An 18578-nucleotide genomic window follows, 5' to 3' on the forward strand; every position below is an offset into this window, starting at 1 on the left:
AAAAACATATGTATAGAATTCTAGCAAGACATATACTTGATTTACCCATATTAAACTACCTACCATTTGATGAGTGATTATTTGTGAAATTGAAAAATCTTTGGTGGTTGTCTTAGGGCAAACCACCAATTTCGCCTAAGACATCGACCACCTGCATCAACGCCAACTCGTACCTCATCCAAACAAAACAACCACCCACAACCCCGCCACCAAGAACCATCCATCTATCTAAGCATAAACAACCCCTCATCAATCAATCTCGATAAGAATCTTATGACGTAAACACCAACAACCCAACTTTATTCCACGCGAGATTTGAAGGCTGAGTTTGTGCATTGTACGTGACTGGTCTGGACACGCCGAACTCGCATAAATTCGCCTTTCGCTTGCGGCTGCGGCTCGACTGCGTCTGTTGCATTTTCAAGGTTGAAGATACTTGGTACACGGCGTTTGATTCGTAGACGCTTGTAACTGGGGAGATTTTAAGCTGGGAAAGGTACCTGGGTAGCTGGCGTGTTAGGCTTTCAAAGGTAGGCTTGTGCTTGCCAACTTACAACCTCGTGCTCCTGCTCATAGGCTCGTAAAAGTGCTCGCAAGCTCGCAAGCTCGCAACGCCGGCATGACCGAACCTCTCAAAGTAATCGCCCTCATCTCAGGCGGCAAAGACAGCATCTACAGCCTGCTCCACTGTCTCCAGCACGGCCACCAGGTCGTCGCGCTCGCCAATCTGTACCCCGCCCCGTCGTCCAATGAGCTTGAGTACGATCTGAACTCTTTCATGTATCAGACGGTGGGACATACCGTTATCCCGTTGTATGCAAAGGCGTTGGGGATTCCGCTGTATCGCCAGGAGATCACGGGGGGCGCGGTCGAGGAGGGCGTGGTGTATGAGATGAGGGAGGGCGATGAGACGGAGTGTCTTGTGCCGTTGCTGCGGAGGGTGGTGAGGGAGACGGGGGCAAATGCTGTGAGTACGGGGGCGATTATGAGTAGTTATCAGAGAACGAGGGTGGAGTGTGTGGCGGGTAGGTTGGGGTTGACGGCGTTGGGGTATCTGTGGCAGTTTCCTGTTGTGTCGGGGAGTGAGGGGGTGTTGTTGGGGGATATGGGTGAGGTGGGGTTGGAGGCGCGGATTGTGAAGGTTGCGAGTGGCGGGTTGGATGAGGGGTTTTTGTGGGAGAATGTTGCGGATGTGAGGGTGAGAAGACGGATTGAGGGCGCGATGAGGAGGTTTGGGAGTGAGGGGGATGGGGCGGTATTGGGTGAGGGTGGGGAGTTTGAGACGTTGGTGCTTGATGGGCCGGACGGGTTGTTTAAGGGACGGATTGTGGTTGAAGAGGAGGATAGGGAAATTGTTAGGGAGGGGGGTGGTGCGGCTTGGGTGAGGATTAAGAGGGCGAGGGTGGAGATGAAAGATCAGTCAAGAATTGAGGAGGTGAAATGTCGGGTTCCTGACCTTTTGGATCCGAAGTTCCGTGACATTCTTGCTGAGCTTGAGGAGATGAAGGAGGATAGTCCTGGTTCTACAACTGTTGTATCTTCTTCGGAAGCAAAACCAATACAACTACATACCACAACCCAAGATCCAAATACCCTTCACATCGCCCTCACCCCAAACCCATCAGCCTCCTCTATCTCCATCACAGGACAAACTCAAGATCTCATATCCCAGATCCATACTCTCCTAACCAACCACAAAATCTCCTCGACATCAATAACACACACCACAATCCTCCTCCGCTCAATCTCAGATTTCACAACCATAAACAAGGTATATCTCCTCTCCTCCCCCCTAACTACCCGACTAACAAACACAGCTCTACACAACCCTATTCCCACACCCCAATCCCCCCTCCCGCATCACCATCTCCCTCGGCCCTCTCCTCCCCAAAAACACACACCTCCAAATCAACCTCACGCTCTCCATTCACCCGCTCACCCACCGCAAAGCCTTACACGTGCAATCCTGCTCGTACTGGGCACCCGCCAACATCGGACCGTACTCGCAAGCCATCTCTCTACCTCTTTCGCCTGGACGTGAACAGCGGGTCGTCACGATTGCAGGGCAGATCCCGTTGATACCGGCGAGTATGGAATTATCTGAGGACAAGGGGTTTGCCTTTGATGCTGTGTTGGGATTGCAGCATTTGTGGCGGATTGGAACGGAGGTGGGCGTGGGTTGGTGGGGGAGTGTGGTGGTGTTTTTACCGCGTGCGAATTTTGATTTTAATGAGGAGAATGCTAGGATTGCGGCGAGAGCTTGGAAGTGTGTTCATGCGCCTCCTGATGGTGACGAGGATGAGGAGGATATTGATCTTTGGGATCACAAACATGATTCTGTGAATCAAACACACGGGGCTAGGAAAGGGGAGAGTGCGTTGCCGGATTGGAATGCAGTTGCAGGATCCAAAGAGCCACCACCGTTTTTTGCAGCTGAGATTGAGGATTTACCGAGGGGTGCGGCGGTTGAGTGGTGTGTTAGTGCTGGGTTTACTACTTCTGATTCTGCTGGTGTTGTAGTACATGCTACCGTCTCTGGCAAAGGGTGGAGTATCTATCAGACTTCCATCGCTAATCAAATGCACACCATCCTCTCTTTTTATTGGAGTGAAGATGGAGCGGAGATGGATGAAGCGCTGGCGGATGGGCGTCAGGTTTTGGGATTGCAGGGGAGGGATATGGGCTGGATTGGGGCTTACTTAGATAAGGAGGTCAAGAATTTTGAGAGTCAGGATGGCTGGGTTATACCGTGTAATCGGATCTGGGATGGGAGACGGAGGAGGGTTGCGGGGGTGCTTGTTTGGGAGGGTGTTGTTAGTGAGTGATTGGTATAGAGAGTGAAATGAAATGCAGATGAAATGAAATGTAGATAAAATGAAATGTAGATGAAATGAAATTATGTATATTGAGTACTGTGTAGTGTTTGGGATTGTGTAAAAATCTATGTTCTGTTGCATCTTGAGATAGGCTTCTTGCTTCGAGCTCCTATACGTAAGGCCCTGGTGCGGTCCCTACAAGCAAATTTGGGATTTCTGCTGAGCTATAGTTCTCAGAAGATCGTCTCTTTTCGTTTGAGAATGTGTCACCATGGTGATGACCGAATTAGTGAGCGAACGAGGGTGAATCTTGATTAATTCATGTCTTCCAAGGAAATAGAGTAGTATCATTGTTTGATTCGCACGAACAACTGATCTGGAGACAATATTGGTGAAATTGATTTTTTGGTGAAGTTGATATCAATGACATATTTACCCCACATTTCCCAAAGCGACGACACAACACCAAAAAATACCCTAGCTGATTTTCCACGAAGTGGATGTTTTGATAAGTTTTTAGTTTCGACTCAACTGAATTTTGGATTTCTCGTCACAAGATTCTCGTAGCTATCCCATCTCAAGTCCCCACAAGTCTCAACCTCGCACCTCCAAATACCTCAGCCCTACAACCTCACTCACATCAACAACAACCACCATAACCTCACATGACCACCACCCAACCACTCAAAACAACACTTCACAAACTTAACTATGCCCCCCTCACCCCTCTCCCCCACCACCTTCGCAACAACCCAACTCTCCCTCCTAACCACAGAACTCGAATCCGAAGTCCTCACCACCACCACGCTCCTCACATCCAGCACACCCACCGCCCTCTCCCGCGCCGGTCTCGCCCTCACCAACCTCCTCCTGGTCTCCCAACGCACCGGGCTCGGCGGCAAAACCGTCCTCGAGCTCTCCCCCGACCCCGCAACCGCTTCTGGGTCCGAAGACCTGCCTGAACATGGCATCCGCGTTGGCGATCTCGTCGTCGTGGGTGAGCAGCCATCGGGGAGCGCTAGGAAGAGGGAGATTCAGGAGTTGGAGGGGAAGGGGATGAGAGGTGTGGTTACGAGGGTGGGACGGAGGGCTGTTTGGGTGGCTGTTGAGGGGGAGGAAGGGCCGACGGGGAGGGTGTGGGTGGTGAAGTTGGCGGATGAGGTTACGTTTAAACGGTATTTCCTTGCTTACTTACTCTGTGGGAATGGGATGGGCTAATGGTGTGGTAGGATGAATCAAGTAATGACGCGGATCCAGAAAATGGGTTCAGATGAGTATTCCACGCTCATACGCGTGTTATTTGGTATCGACTCCCCGACTCCGGTGCAGGATGTCGGGGATATAGAGTGGGTTGATGATAGTCTTAATGAGTCTCAGAAGGATGCTATTAGGTTTGCGCTGGGATCGAGAGAGGTGGCGCTTATTCATGGTCCGCCGGGGGTAAGTGATGAGATCTGTGAGGTGTGAGGGGGCTGATGAAATCTAGACTGGGAAAACGCATACGTTGATTGAACTTATACTTCAGATGGTGAAGAGGGGGTTGAGGGTTTTGGTTTGTGGTCCTTCTAATATTTCGGTGGATAATATTGTGGAGAGATTGGTAAGTATTACTTTTCTTTGAAGTTCATCTTGTGACGCCGCTGGTTGATATAAAGCACATTTGAAATGGATGAAGGGGTTCAATCGTGTTCAAAACTCCTCTGATCGAACCCAGCCGTTTTCCAAGTCAAGAAGACTTTTACTTGCATTTCAACCTACAAGGGAGGATGTTCCTCTTCTAGCTTTACTTCCAAGTGTACCCTTCCAGCTCCAAATGACACATTCAAGGAGAAGCCTCTCAAAACAGCAAAACCAGCTCAAACATGGCTGTCTCGAGCTCAATAAAAGTTGTCTATATAGAAGTTTTCGAGGTGCGCCGTATGGAGCTGGAAGGGACACTCTTCTCATAATCCCCATTCTCTCACAGCCTCCTCTATCTTCATCTCTACCAATCTGCATACCTATTCCTCTCCACACTCACAACTAACCCCCCCAGGCCCCCCACAAACTCCCCATCGTCCGTCTCGGCCACCCCGCCCGCCTCCTCCCCTCAGTCCTCCACCACTCCCTCGATATCCTAACCCGCGACTCCTCCGCGGCAGAAATAATCCAAGACGTCCGCAAAGAAATGGACACCAAACAGGCCTCAGTCCGCAAAACCAAAAGCGCACGTGAGCGCAAAGCCATCTACCTAGATCTCCGCGAACTACGCAAGGAATTCCGGAATCGGGAGCGGAAATGTATTAGTACGTTGATTAAGGGCTCGAAAGTGGTGTTGGCGACGTTGCATGGTGCGGGAGGGTATCAGTTGAAGGATGAGGTGTTTGATGTTGTTGTTGTGGATGAGGTGAGTGGATTGTGATGAGTTGTCGAGGAGAGCTGATGGGTGTAGGCTAGTCAGGCATTGGAGGCTCAGTGTTGGGTTCCGTTGTGGAAGGCGAAGAAGGTTGTGCTTGCTGGTGATCATTTGCAGTTGCCGCCGACTATCAAGTCGCTTAATTCGAAGAGTAAGAGTGAGATTAAGAGTGAGACGAAGAGTGAAGTAAAGAGTGAGGGGGGTGGAGGGGAGATCATTAAGGGTATGACGCTGGAGACGACGCTTTTTGATCGCTTGATTGAGTTGTATGGGGATACTGTTAAGGTGAGTGGACTTTTCATCAGATATGGTAGTGTTCGATATAAAGACAATTCATGTCTCATCGTGTATGAAGCAGTGAAGTGCTTTCATACTGAAGCGAAAAAACCACTCACTCCATTCTCATTTCCTTAAAAGCTCATCCCACCTCATGCTCAACAATCAAGCTAACCACCCCTAGCGAATGCTAACAACCCAATACCGGATGCACTCACTAATAATGCAATTCCCCTCCGACACCCTCTACTCATCCCTCCTCATCGCGGCCAACTCCGTGAAATCGCGTCTCCTATCCACCCTTCCCTACGACGTACTAGAAACAGAAGATACGACCGAACCGCTCATATTCTTCGATACCCAAGGCGGTGATTTTCCAGAAAAGAACGAGGAGGAAGAGGAAGAGAAAGGGAAGAAAGGGAGGTTGCTGGGGGATAGTAAGAGTAATGAGATGGAGGCTTTGCTTGTGAGGAGACATGTTGGGAATTTGGTTGAGGCCGGGGTGAAGGAGGAGGATATTGCTATTATTACACCTTATAATGCGCAGGTGAGTGATGCATTATGCCGTTCGGAGCGTTCGTATTGAAGGGAGCATGGAGGAAAGATTTGAAAGGTTGAGATTTCCTGTTCGAGGCATATTTGTTGGTACATCGTGTATGACTTACACAATTGTACCAGCAGATATGCCTCCCAACAAACAACTTCTCAACCGCAGAGAGATGACCCCTATGTTGTGGAGAAGTTCATGTCGGATCTGCTATTCAAACCTCTCGTCCTCCCAAAACACATCATGAACTCACTAATACCACCGACAGCTCGCCCTAATAAGCCGAACCATAAAAGAAACATTCCCCGGCATCGAACTCGGAAGTGTCGACGGTTTCCAAGGCCGAGAAAAAGAAGTATGTTCCCATGTCATCACTCCAAACATCAAACCATGAGCCTATCAAACATCCCTCGCTGCTCACCCGAGAAGTCTGGGGTAGCAAAAAAAGTGCCGAACATCCCATTGACGCAACCAAGGCCATAATCGTATCTTTGGTACGCAGCAACCCCGAAAAAGAAGTCGGCTTCTTGGGCGAGAAAAGAAGATTAAATGGTATGTTTCTCACCCACCCTTCCTATCTACCCGAAAACCGGGAATCGCAAAACAAATAGTTCGTTGCACTGCGTATCGGAATTTAGCACTGACGCGAAAAAAATCGATAAAGTCGCTATGACACGACCCCGTAGAAGTTTAACAATCATAGGCGATTCCGAAACACTGTCGTGAGTTCAGACCCTTCTCTGACATCCGTTTCCCATATCCATTTTCGATAGACTTATCTGACTGGGCTGGGTCTAGCGGCAATAACAAGTTTTTGAAATCCTGGATGGTGTTTTTAGAGGAGAAGGCCGATTTGAGATATCCTGATGTGGGGGAGTTGAACAGTATATCATGACGCGTGGGAAGGAATGATGAGATGTTCGGTTCTCGGATCGAAAGAGTGAGATCTGGGTAATGGCATTAACACGGGCAGATCCGTGGAACTAATTGGTTATGCTTGCGCCATCATCCTCATCTCGCCTCCAGATGTTGAACGGGGAGATCCACGTGATTTCTAGGATCAGACGAATGACGAACTGGGAGCTGGGTTGTTTCAGGTAGATGGCGTCGTTATACTTTCGTCGTTGTATCTAGCGGCGAAGATACAGTAGGTTTTCTGTGTTAGCCGCAACTATACATATATAACATCATGCCATCTCCCTCTCTCATTTCAGCAACGAGAGGAATGCACGCTGCATGAACCTCGTGTGCGGGCACTTGCTTGTGAGAAGATACGAGCGTGTATCTGGACGAGCGAGAGTGCCTCTGGCGCACATACAGTGCTTTGACTCTAGTTGTTGCTTGTTTCATAGCGGACTTGCATTAGACCTATCCCAGAACACGCACGGCAAATTAGTCTCTTCTGAATCTGGAAAGAGTGATGGATTCTTTTAGGCTTTCGAGCAGGTCATCTTTCGCTGGTGTAGCGTCTCATGCAGACAAGCCGTGTATGGGATGTTCGTCTTTTCTTTTGTTAGGGGGAGGAATGGAGATGTCCATTCGGGGAATATACTTTTGGTTGGATATTGCGCCACGGCATGATTTTGGCCTGGATGAGGTGCAATCGTGGAGGGAGATCGCGCCAGTACCATGAGTTGTGCCTCTCGTTACCGGAGGATGACGGGTGGTGATGGACTGAGGTTGTTGTTGGTGGAGAGATCATAGTTGCTGGTCATAAGATTGCGACATTGAAGAGTGCTATAGGCTTGTGATACGTTGGGTATTATTCCTATAGTTGTTGTCTGCCTTTGCAGGTTGGAATTGGAATCACGTCCACGTCGATACCCCTCTCCACCGTGTTTCAGATCTCCAGAGTGAAGTCTTTTTGGAGCAGCCGCGATGCAACCCACGCCAGCTCGCAGGAAGCGTTTCCCGCCAGCAGAGGTGTCGTACTGGCGTCGACGGCACCTTTCCCAATGACTTTTATTGTCTGCGGAGAATTGATCCAACGGAGAAAAAGATGCGATGCACTGTGCAGTAGACTGGCAGGCTGAAGGGTCTTTTGACAGAGTTGGCGGTCCTGTGGTCCCTTAGTGGGGTCTGCTTGCATAAGGGAAAGCACTTGCAAGTTATTCCAAGTGATAATGGTTGAGATAGCATAAAAATATAAACACAAGTATAATTGAGCAATATCATATACTTTAGTCTTCTAGTCTCGGATTCCTATCAAGCCGCTTCTCATACTCGCCCGTTCGAGCCACTTCTCAATACACCTCGACCCCTTCGTAGGGACTTTTCGAGCTCGGCACGCGTTGATGGACAGTGGACACCACCTCCCCTGTCCCTTCCCATCCCTAGCAGCCCGCTCTCATGCCAGCTCAAGTTTCAGGGATCTCTCCCTGTTGTCTATCGCGACAACTCCAGGACACCGAGGACAGGTCGACCTAGGATATATGATACGTGATGCGCCCACGCATGGACTGATGATTTTAGTTGGTTAATGGGCATTCTTGTCAACATGCCGACTTTTGTTCTCTCCTTTCCCATTGTTATGTGCTCTGGAATGAGGGTTATATAGGATTGCGCCTCGATCTATTTCTAATCGCCCACCCCTCTTCGATTGTCACAATATCCGACACCGGTAGCATGCGCAAGAGCTGGCCTGCAGATGCATACCCCTCAATAACAAGTCTGGCCTCAACTTCTCTCTAGATTCTGGATTGTCAGAGACAGATTGTAGATTTTCACAATGAGTAAATTTCGAGCTTCTGGAAAGTGGAATGGGGATGCGCCGAGTCGAGAGACAGGGTCGATCCGCGGAAAGACAATATCGAATCCAATTCCAATAGAAGACGAGGATTTCCCAATTAGAACCCCAGGCACAGGCATTGCAGTACCCATAGGATCCAAGGGAGAAGAACAAATCCGGTTGAGGTCGTCCAACAGTCCCGATCTGGAGAGTATAATGGAGAGACCAGCACTACCAGTGGGTGCTCCCGCAGACCATTTAGAATCGACGTCAGTAGCCGCGAAACCATTAGAGGAGAAGCCAGCTAGACGCACAAGTCCTCCAAGAGCCCCGAGAATGTCGACGACAAGCGTTCCTTCAAAGATAAATATGGAAGCTCCCCAGCGGAAGAAGTCGTCGCTGAGGACGGTGTTTGGCAAATTGTTTGGAAAGAAGCGGAAGAGCGTTGCCTCCACTACCACGGCTCCAAGTCAGGATGGCGGGGATCGTGCGGATCAGCACCGCAGTGTGAGTAAAAGGAGAATGAATTATGGCGAAAGCTTTACTGACTGCTGAACAGGATCCGTCTGCGCTCACTCGCAACAAGAGAGATTCTTCCAACACCCAGACTCGCTCAGTCTCATTGCCGATAAATGAGTATAACCGCGCATTACGGTCTCACTCGATTGTACTCGATCCAGAGGACTTCACGATGCGCGAAAATCCAGAGACAAACCAGCGAGACTCCACACAGACAGATGGGCAGACGCGGGCGAGGAGAGCTACCACACCTAGCAGATTATGGACACCAACAAAAGCAGCTGGGTTTGCTGGTGACTGGACAGGCTTATCACCTCGTCCTGCTAGTAGCCATGCAAGAGGAAGCAAATCCGTATCTGCTGGGGAAGCAGACACTGGCATTGGCATGGCCGTTACCAGCGGTAGCCATCCAAACCGACGTTCCAGAAGCGTGGGCGAACTCAGAGCTATCACTTCACCTGCCATAGCAAGACGGAGAAGTGATGAAATCCGATACTGGCGAGAAAGCTATGACCCAGGGGTGATATCTCCCTTGTCCTCGAACCGAGCCGAAGACCCCATATTGTCCGACGATGGTGAGGATCCACACGTGGAACCCGAAGAACCTCCTCAACCCTTCAATTTCGGACCTATGGGTGAAATGGCCGGCATGAAGATAACTCAAGCAGCGAGTTTGGAGTCTCGGGTTCTTCAGCTAGAAAATAGAGTGCAGAGGATGGAAAAGGCTGTGATTAAGCTCCATCGATATCAATCTGCCGAAGCATTACAGCTTCAAGATCCTCCAAGAAGATCAAATAAATATAATAGTGTGTCGTATGGTCACAGACCAGCTACGGGCACATCTGAGGCTTCATTGCCAAAACATGAAACTCGACATCGAACACTCGACACGGGGTCATATGGAAGCCAATTCCGTTCCTCATCATATGGAAGCAGTCGACCACGTACAGTCGACACTGATACCCAACAACTACCCTCGCTAGAAACATTTCCTTTATCAAACAACGAAAACAGTACCTCCCAAACCGTCCGGCCTCTCTCCACATCCACCACCATCCGCGGCATCCCATCTTCCTCCCCCACCATCTCGAAAGACGGCTCCTTCACAGCCGAACACCTAACCTACCTCACCAACCTAATAGTCAATGAGCAAACAGCTCGCCACCAGCTCGAAGCCATCGTCCAGACCCTCTCAAGCCAACTCCAAAGTCTAAAAGTCACGTCTTCTGGGAATGACCGCTTAAACCTAAACACGCAAGGTAAAGCCCGTTTCGAACACTTCGAACAAGACGACAGTGAAGACGAAGCCGGCTACGGTGACGAGGTCTTCCAAACGCCCAATGAGGAGCGGAATTGGGGCGATGGCACGTTTGGGGATGTGATGAAGGGGGATAGTAGGACGTTGAGTCTTAGTCGGATGACGACAGGTAATGGATTGCAACTTGTATAGGTGGGATTTTGAGGGGCGCGGTTTGTACTATTATACCATGGGATTTGGATGCGAGGTCATTGGGTGGTAGCGTTGCATGTTTTGGCATTTTTTGGGTAAGGTGTTTTTGGGTATTTGGGGGTCGGGATATGTTAGTAGGAAGATTGAATAGGTGGTGGTTATATAGGTGAGTTGTGAGAGATAGAAATGTTGTAATAGAAATGTTTGAAAACTTATGTTAATCTCAACTTGTTCTTGATTACTTCAACATTTTTAGCTAATTCTAGATTCTGATGACTGGCCGCTCTTTGTACACTGTATACACACCGAATATAGTCGATGCTAGCGCGAACATACACCAAGTAAAGCCAGTTTCACTCTACCAGGTGGTTCTCGGAATGCCTTTTCTATCCTGATATATTTTACGACAATTTCGATACTGAAAGCTCTTACTTACCCTTACGATAAACATAATAGCTAGAAATGAATTCTAGTACGGTATTACTTTGATAGCAAGTTTTCCACGTTATTTGTAGTACGTCTATTATCTTTGAGAAGTCTTGCGATGGCTTCTGCGGCAGGTACATATGTCGTGCTTTGTACACGAAAGCAGCATATGCTAAGAGGAAAGAGCTAATCCTGCAAAGAATGCGTAGTTCTCTTGTGTACATGGCCGATCTTGGTGTTTTTGCTGCAGATGGCTGTTTGAAGATAGCAGGACCTACATGTTCTAACCGACTATCTAGTACTTCATAACACCTCTTCTTCTGAATAGAGGGTTTCAGTATAGACTAACACTCAATGAACTGAGGCATAAATACGGCACTTTCAAAAAGCCCAACTACTTCCGAGATACACTACATCATTCCCTTCCACCACCTACCCGGTCTTCAGCAAGTGTCGCACCCGAAAACACATGGATACGTAGCACGACCACGCGCGTGACATGTTCTAGCTGTCGGGAGTCGGGCGGCAGATAGCTGTCGGGCAGATACAGAGTTACGGATTATTTGGGGTTGTACGGACGGATGTGATTGCTTGAGGTTGTACTGTTGGGATGAGATGAAAATGGCAGGTGAGATAGGGGTTAAGTGGTGATAGATGGGATGAGGGGTTTGATTGGGTGAGGATGTTGCGTGTTGTGTATGTGGTTTGCCGCACCGCTTTTTGAGGATGTTTGTGGAGAGGGATTGAGAGGAGGGTTAGTCACGTGTTTGTTATTTTGTTTCTACTAAAGAAGATACAAAATCAGTATTATATCTAGTGACTATAAGTCTGATGATTTCTCTGTATATATAACGATTGATAAAGCATCCTCACAAATAAAACTCCAATCACATGACACTACTCCATCACTGTCAAGTCTCTCAAGCCGCCGAGTCTCTCGTCCTAATTTCCACCCCCTTTAACCGCCTTAGCTCACCCTCACTCCAAGCGCTCCCCTTTCGATTTATGAAACCCAAATCCCACCATCACTCACCAAAATAACCTCGAACCGCGCGATGAGTTCATCGTGATCTTGCATGCACGATCTTAGTAGATTTGCATGCGCAAGTGCATTTACGATGTTCAAGTGTGGGAGGCGAATGAAGTGAGCGAATCAAAATGCTGTTCCTGGATTTAGTTCAGGGCGGATGGCGTTATTTTTGGGTGCTTATTTATGCGTGGACTAAATTGGGGTTTGTTGGGGCCGTGGGTGAGATGATCGACGAAGGGAGATCTGTTGATTGTTTTTTGTTTTGTTTGGGGTTTGGGGATGGGGAGGATGGAGGGTTTGGTTGTGAGGTTTGGATGATATGGAGATGGTTGAAGTAATGTTTGTGATTCGGAATTTGGATTTGCAAGGGTCTTGGTTTTGTAAGGGGTCCAGAAGATATGGTAATGTATACAAGTATTTACAGCGTTCCTATGACGAGAATTCAATGAAAGAAAAGGTAAATGATTGAATTCCGAATATATCACACATCCGATTCTACGTTCCGCCTAACAATTCAGCTGATCAAGTCGACCAGTTTCGTGATACCCCACGAAGGCTGAACTAGGTTACCTGAACAGGATTCAGGATCACCTATCTTTTTCTCCGAAAGATCGCAATCTTGAGGACTCCACGATCGGGCAAGCATATCCCAAATATCAACGGTGGTTTGATCAGAGATTTGGCTTGTTGTTGTGGAGAGTGTTGACGACGCTGAGCGGACTTGTTTGCTCGTTACAAATTGTCATTTCCTTTGACATCCACTTGGCTTTGGTGGTTACGTCGTCGGTGGGTGATTATGAGATTGGATTACCGGTAGTGACTTAGAGAAAGAGTCATTTGCAGTTGAAGAAGAGGAATTGGTATATTTTGCTATTGACGTTTGACTGTTCGGCCGTTTGTTTGGTAGCCGTCACTCCGCTTTCTATTTGCTCAGTCAATCTGCAGTTCTCCCGAGTCGCTGCGCAGGCTGGTGGCAGATAGAACAGACGAGGTTGAATTACACAGCGTCTGAATCCATCAGCTGAGCAGAAAATCTTCATGATCTTGAGACAAAAGATAAAGATTCGGCCGATACTAACTGCGTGATGCAGTGACTACTTGATTAAGACCAAACGAAGCAACACTTGCTCCAAAAATTGACATCACCACAACAGTCCTAACAAGAGCTGGACTATCCAACTATTTGAATTCAATTATAGGAGGATCGTCACCTAAACGCACACTCAACAGCCTAATAAACATAATTACGAAAAGTCGCTCTCCTTTCCGCCCCTGAATGCTGATCTTGGACGCTTCACTGGCCACCACCACTTCCCACCACTTGGCCAGCCCTCCTTTGCCTTCGTGAGTAATTTGGCATCCCTGTCCGTTCCTAGATCGCTCCTTCCAATGCCAACGCACTTCCCCTTGTTTAGTCGCACCTGCCCCGCTCGCTAATAACTACCCTCCCTCCCATTGGCCTCTGCTTGGCTTGTTCCTGGCCAGAATTAGTCTAAACCTAATTCAGCCTAGCCGCGACACTCAATTTCCAGGCACGCTGGCGGACTGCCTCAACCTCCCTATCTTCCTCGTTCTCTTCGTCGACCTCCCCGTTGAAGACCATCACATTCCATCCCAACTAGAGAGTTTCGACTCTCGACCACACTCATTTAGGAACTGCTGAATTATCGATCCCTCTTTCCAACATCCTGATCCAATACCTCCTCTATCCGCTTCCAACGAGAAATCCAGAACTGTTTACAGAAAACCTACCACTCTATCCATCCATTTCGACGAAGAACGCGAAAACTCAAGAGCCTGTCGAGATCGCTTGTTAAATTGTACGTCGCATCCTTCGATCGCTTTGCATTCGCTTTGTGTGCTGGGATTTCCTTTGTGCCGAGTAATCTTCGCATTGTCCTGGTCGCGAGATGAGTTGGTGGTCCAGTCAATACTAACAATTAATTCACAGTTTCGATCACGACACAAAGTCTATGACTCTCGAGATTTCCATATAAAACCCCTGCAGCAGTCTCCGAGAGACCACCGTCTTTTAGTTTTAGTATTCTTTCACGAATACGCTTCTTCACAATGAAGTTCTCCAGAATCGCGCTGCTTAGCGCCGCAACTCTCGCGGTCGCCCAGCCTCAGCATAACCATGCCCGACTCCACGGAAAACGAGGCACACCAGTCGAAGCTCGCGACGCTGCGTACACCACTGTTGTTGCTGGCCCAGTCGTCACCGTATATGAGCTCAATGGCGTAACCATCACTTACGACGACGTCCAAGCAGGTATCAAGTCGGGCAAATATGTCCTTATTGGCGACACTCTTCAGAGCGTTGCTCCAGCTCCTGCACCCTCAACTTCAGCTGTTCCACCACCACCATCTTCCACACCAGTGCCAAGTTCAAGCGCCGTCAAGGCTGCTGTCTTTGTGGAAAAGCCGACCACCTCTTCAACACCAACCCCTACCCCTACTCCGACACCAAGTAGCGCCCCGGTCGCTGCATCTTCTTCGTCTTCCCAAGCCGCTGCCACGAGCTCTTCCCCATCCAAACCCTCAAGTGGTGATGGTGATGTTACCGCCGAGTTCCCAAGCGGTACAATTCCTTGCTCTACCTTCCCTTCGGCTTACGGAGCTGTCTATGTTGACTGGCTCGGTCTTGAGGGATGGATCGGTATCCAAAAGACTCCAAGTTACTCCGCTGGAGCAAAGTCCATTTCCGAGATTCACACTGGTGTCTCTGGTGGTTGCGAAAAGAACTCTTTCTGTTCCTACGCCTGCCCTCCTGGTTACCAAAAGTCTCAATGGCCATCTGCTCAAGGTAACACTGGACAATCTATTGGAGGACTTTACTGCAACAGCAACGGTATGCTCGAGCTTTCCCGCCCAAGCTACAAGACCATCTGCCAGAAAGGTGCCGGAGGTGTTTCCGTCAAGAACAAGCTCTCCAAGAACGTCGCCGTTTGCCGTACCGATTACCCAGGTAGCGAGTCCGAGACTGTTCCATTGGACTGTGCTGGAGGTGCCACGCTACCAGTCACCAACCCTATCGCATCTGAATACTACGAGTGGGAAGGAGCTGCTACCTCTGCTCAATACTACATCAACCCAGCAGGTGCTTCTGTCTCTGATGCTTGCAAGTGGGGAACCGCTGGCTCCAACATGGGTAACTGGGCTCCTGTAAACATGGGCGTTGGAACCACCGATTTCGGTACCTTCCTCTCCATCTTCCCAAATGCTCCAACCAACCCAGATGGAACACTTGACTTTAACATCAAAATTACTGGAGATGTTACTGGTAAGTGTGAGTACAAGAATGGACAATATTACACCAACGGTGTTGTCTCTCCAACAGGATGCACAGTAAGTTCAACCCATGACTTTAAGATGAATTCAATGACTAACATATTCCAGGCCGGTGTTACCAAGGGTGGATCTGCAGTCTTCGAGTTCTCATAGAGAATTAAAGAATTATAATCCACATTACCAACTTTCTCATCGTGGATACCCTGCTGCTCGTACACTTGAAAATTTGCGAGTCACGACTGTTGCTTTCCTCGCCTCTTCATATATCCAAGGGCCTTTCAAAGTCTGTCGGTCATCACATACTCGCCACAGCTAGATCAAAAGTCATTAAATGAGTTATCTAAAGTGCTTCGATTATATCGCCTTCTGGAAACTCGGGCCCTTTTGGACCTCTTCTTTCCTTTGTATCCAATGTCGTTAATGTTTTGTTACAATATTGTCTGGTGGCTCGGTGCCTTTTCTTACGCACAACATCTGAGACAGTGGCTAGATGTGGTGGATTCCCTCTTGATGTTTGTTGGAAGGCGTGAGGGGTGTTCTAAGCGGATGGATGCTCTTAACATGGAGGTGCCGGATTCCTTCGATTGGCCATCACTTTGGTTATAAGGAGCTTTGAACGCTCGACACCGCCATACCCTGTGTCATAGAATTTCCTTAACAGATACTTCGTCGGTTCTCTCATTTCTACGGCCTTTTTCCAAAGGCCGCTGGCGCACTTTGCATAGCTACGTATGTTCTGTCCTTCGGCTCTTTTCGGCGTTTGCTGCTATATCGAGCGAATGATCCAAATCTGTCAACTTGAAAAGGAATATGGTTTTTGCTTGTGGCTGGTTCTGCAGGGTGTAGATACTTATGGGACCTTTGTGTATTCAACCAAAAGAGATTTCGGTAGTTCTAGTGGTACGAAGGGAGAAGAAACAAGGAAAGACGTTCGATCTGTTGCATCCCTTATCCGCCTTCCATCTTCGTCAAGGAGTTAAGTCAAGTCAAGTAAATATCTGGGTTTCTAGTTTCTTGTGTATACGAAAATTATTCCTATTCGCTGCTTTTTGCCTGATCCGTGAGTGAAGTTATTGTAGGTGATTGTGGTTCTTGAGTTTTGCGAGATTGATAGTGATGAATTGTTGTGTTTTCTTCGTAAAGAGGTAAAGGTGACTTGGGTTGGCATGGGATGGTAAGTGAGTAGGTGAGTGGGTGATTCAGTAAGTACTCTGGTCTGGATGTGTTTCCTGTGAATATCCGGTATACTCTTCGATACTTTGTGAATCCAATGATGTGAGTCAATATCCATGGAAATACAGATGAATCACATAATATCGCTTGGACCTAGAGCATTTCACTTCGAAAAAGAAAACTCTAATCTATTGTGACAATTCACGTCCTTAAAACGAATACCTCTAACTTGAAGGGAAAGCCACAACAACCGGAAGCTCCCTCGCTAGTGGGCTGTCATCCAAATCCGGGGTCTGTCCACCCCACTGAAAACCACACCTCGTAACTCACTCGTCAGTACCGCTGCACCCCACCTGCAACAATTGCGTGCTTGTGATGGAGAAAGCACAACACCCTACCTACCGTCCACTCCTGTACTTTCGGCCAACTGGGTGACAGGCATTGATTGAGTACCTGAATTGAGAGCGGTTGGGCTGAGAGGCGTGATTGGAGTGGGGAGGGTATACGGATATGGCGTCTCAAGCTGCTTTGTCCCAAAGTCCTCGGACGTCGTCGCCATCATCTGCGAAACAAACTGAAGTTCGAAAAACTCAATCAGTGCGATCGCTGCCCACGCGCAAATCCGCAGATACAAACTCGAATTCACCGCTTGGGCGCGTGGATAGTAAAACAAGGATTGAAGATCTGCTGGACGGGGCGAGGAGTAGGAAGGTTAAGCTGTCTGGGGATATGGCTAGGAGGAGGGGACAGGAGGATGGGGTTGATGAGGGTGTGGATGAGGCGACGAGGTTGGATGTGAGTGGGCAGAGAGGATATGCTGGGACGGAGGTGAGGGAGAGGGATGTAGCTGGTGGTGGTGTAGATGAGGGGGAAGTGCTAGGAGGAGAGGAAGAGGGAGATGGAGATGGTTATTGGACTCGTCTCCTCAGTAAATACGGGAGTATTGAACTGGAGAATAAAGGAAGTGTAGCGCGCGATCATTTGGCACTTGGTTCGTTCTATCTCCCCTTTCCTCTACCCATACTAACCTACCTCTCCAGAACGTACATTCCTAGCCTGGCTCCGCACCTCCCTGGCCTTCGCCTCCATCGGCATAGCCATCACGCAGCTCTTCCGTCTCAACACCACCTCCGCCGCCGCCCACACGCGCATCCGCCAGATGGGCAAACCCCTCGGCGCGACGTTCCTCGCCATCTCGATCCTTGTCCTCGGCGTCGGGTTTCATCGCTACTTTGAGGCCCAGCATTGGGTTATCAGAGGCAAGTTTCCGGCGAGTAGGGGCAGTGTGGCGCTTGTTGCGGGTGTGACATTGGGTTTGATGGTTACGAGTTTGGTTGTTGTGTTGGCGGTTGAGCCGGGGGGTTTCGAAAGGAGGTGAATAGATGCTTGTTGAGTTGATCACTAGCGAATATGCTCGAGTGGGTGTGGAGGACGTATGGTTGAGGTAGTGAGTGAGGACTAGATTGAACCACTTGGCGTTTACCATTGAGGTGTAGAGTATGATACTATATGCGTTACCCAGCTAATCAGATCTGTGGTGCGAGAAACTTAACATAAATATCTATTAAACTAGATACATTCTTACTATTAATCTTAAGGTCTATCACAGCATCCTTTAGCAACCCTTGAGACGATTTTGTTACCAATAACTCGTGAGAAGCTATTTCACATTCGTCTACTGTGTACTTACAGAATCAACAAGATGGATTTATATAAATTGGGGGTCGTTTAAATAACAGTGAAAGGTCAGTCTTTCCCAGAATTTCCCGTTAAACCGTTCTACTTATATCCAATTTGGTCAAGCAAGTAGTTTAAGACTTTGAGCAGGCATTCATGAAAACATTTCTCAGTCTTCTTTCTGACTGACTCAAGAAGACTCAGAACTTCCAAGCTATGTTCTATCATCTCTTTCAAATCCAGCACTTAT

At 48.5% G+C, this 18578-nt stretch overlaps 5 protein-coding genes across 5 annotated transcripts; all 5 read left to right on the forward strand.

Annotated features, from left to right (window-relative positions):
- Positions 1-619: 619 nt before the first annotated feature.
- Positions 620-2825, forward strand: GLAREA_04499 (Adenine nucleotide alpha hydrolases-like protein; the record flags this gene model as incomplete). The annotated part of the gene is made up of 2 exons (XM_008086876.1): positions 620-1771; positions 1818-2825. The coding sequence occupies 2 exons, from the start codon at positions 620-622 to the stop codon at positions 2823-2825; spliced, it is 2160 nt and encodes a 719-aa protein (XP_008085067.1).
- Positions 2826-3527: 702 nt separating this feature from the next.
- Positions 3528-6929, forward strand: GLAREA_04500 (P-loop containing nucleoside triphosphate hydrolase; the record flags this gene model as incomplete). Its single annotated transcript, XM_008086877.1, has 10 exons — positions 3528-3991; positions 4046-4256; positions 4303-4416; positions 4852-5202; positions 5248-5496; positions 5672-6034; positions 6303-6389; positions 6511-6586; positions 6738-6756; positions 6833-6929. The coding sequence occupies 10 exons, from the start codon at positions 3528-3530 to the stop codon at positions 6927-6929; spliced, it is 2031 nt and encodes a 676-aa protein (XP_008085068.1).
- Positions 6930-8762: 1833 nt separating this feature from the next.
- Positions 8763-10731, forward strand: GLAREA_04501 (uncharacterized protein; the record flags this gene model as incomplete). Its single annotated transcript, XM_008086878.1, has 2 exons — positions 8763-9269; positions 9322-10731. The coding sequence occupies 2 exons, from the start codon at positions 8763-8765 to the stop codon at positions 10729-10731; spliced, it is 1917 nt and encodes a 638-aa protein (XP_008085069.1).
- Positions 10732-14257: 3526 nt separating this feature from the next.
- Positions 14258-15631, forward strand: GLAREA_04502 (uncharacterized protein; the record flags this gene model as incomplete). The annotated part of the gene is made up of 2 exons (XM_008086879.1): positions 14258-15535; positions 15587-15631. The coding sequence occupies 2 exons, from the start codon at positions 14258-14260 to the stop codon at positions 15629-15631; spliced, it is 1323 nt and encodes a 440-aa protein (XP_008085070.1).
- A 1530-nt stretch (positions 15632-17161) lies between these two features.
- GLAREA_04503 (uncharacterized protein) lies at positions 17162-18029 on the forward strand (the record flags this gene model as incomplete). Its single annotated transcript, XM_008086880.1, has 2 exons — positions 17162-17642; positions 17692-18029. The coding sequence occupies 2 exons, from the start codon at positions 17162-17164 to the stop codon at positions 18027-18029; spliced, it is 819 nt and encodes a 272-aa protein (XP_008085071.1).
- Between the last annotated feature and the right edge of the window lie 549 nt (positions 18030-18578).

The sequence above is a fragment of the Glarea lozoyensis genome (genome assembly GCF_000409485.1).
Source record: "Glarea lozoyensis ATCC 20868 chromosome Unknown GLAREA5, whole genome shotgun sequence".
NCBI lineage: Eukaryota > Fungi > Ascomycota > Leotiomycetes > Helotiales > Helotiaceae > Glarea > Glarea lozoyensis.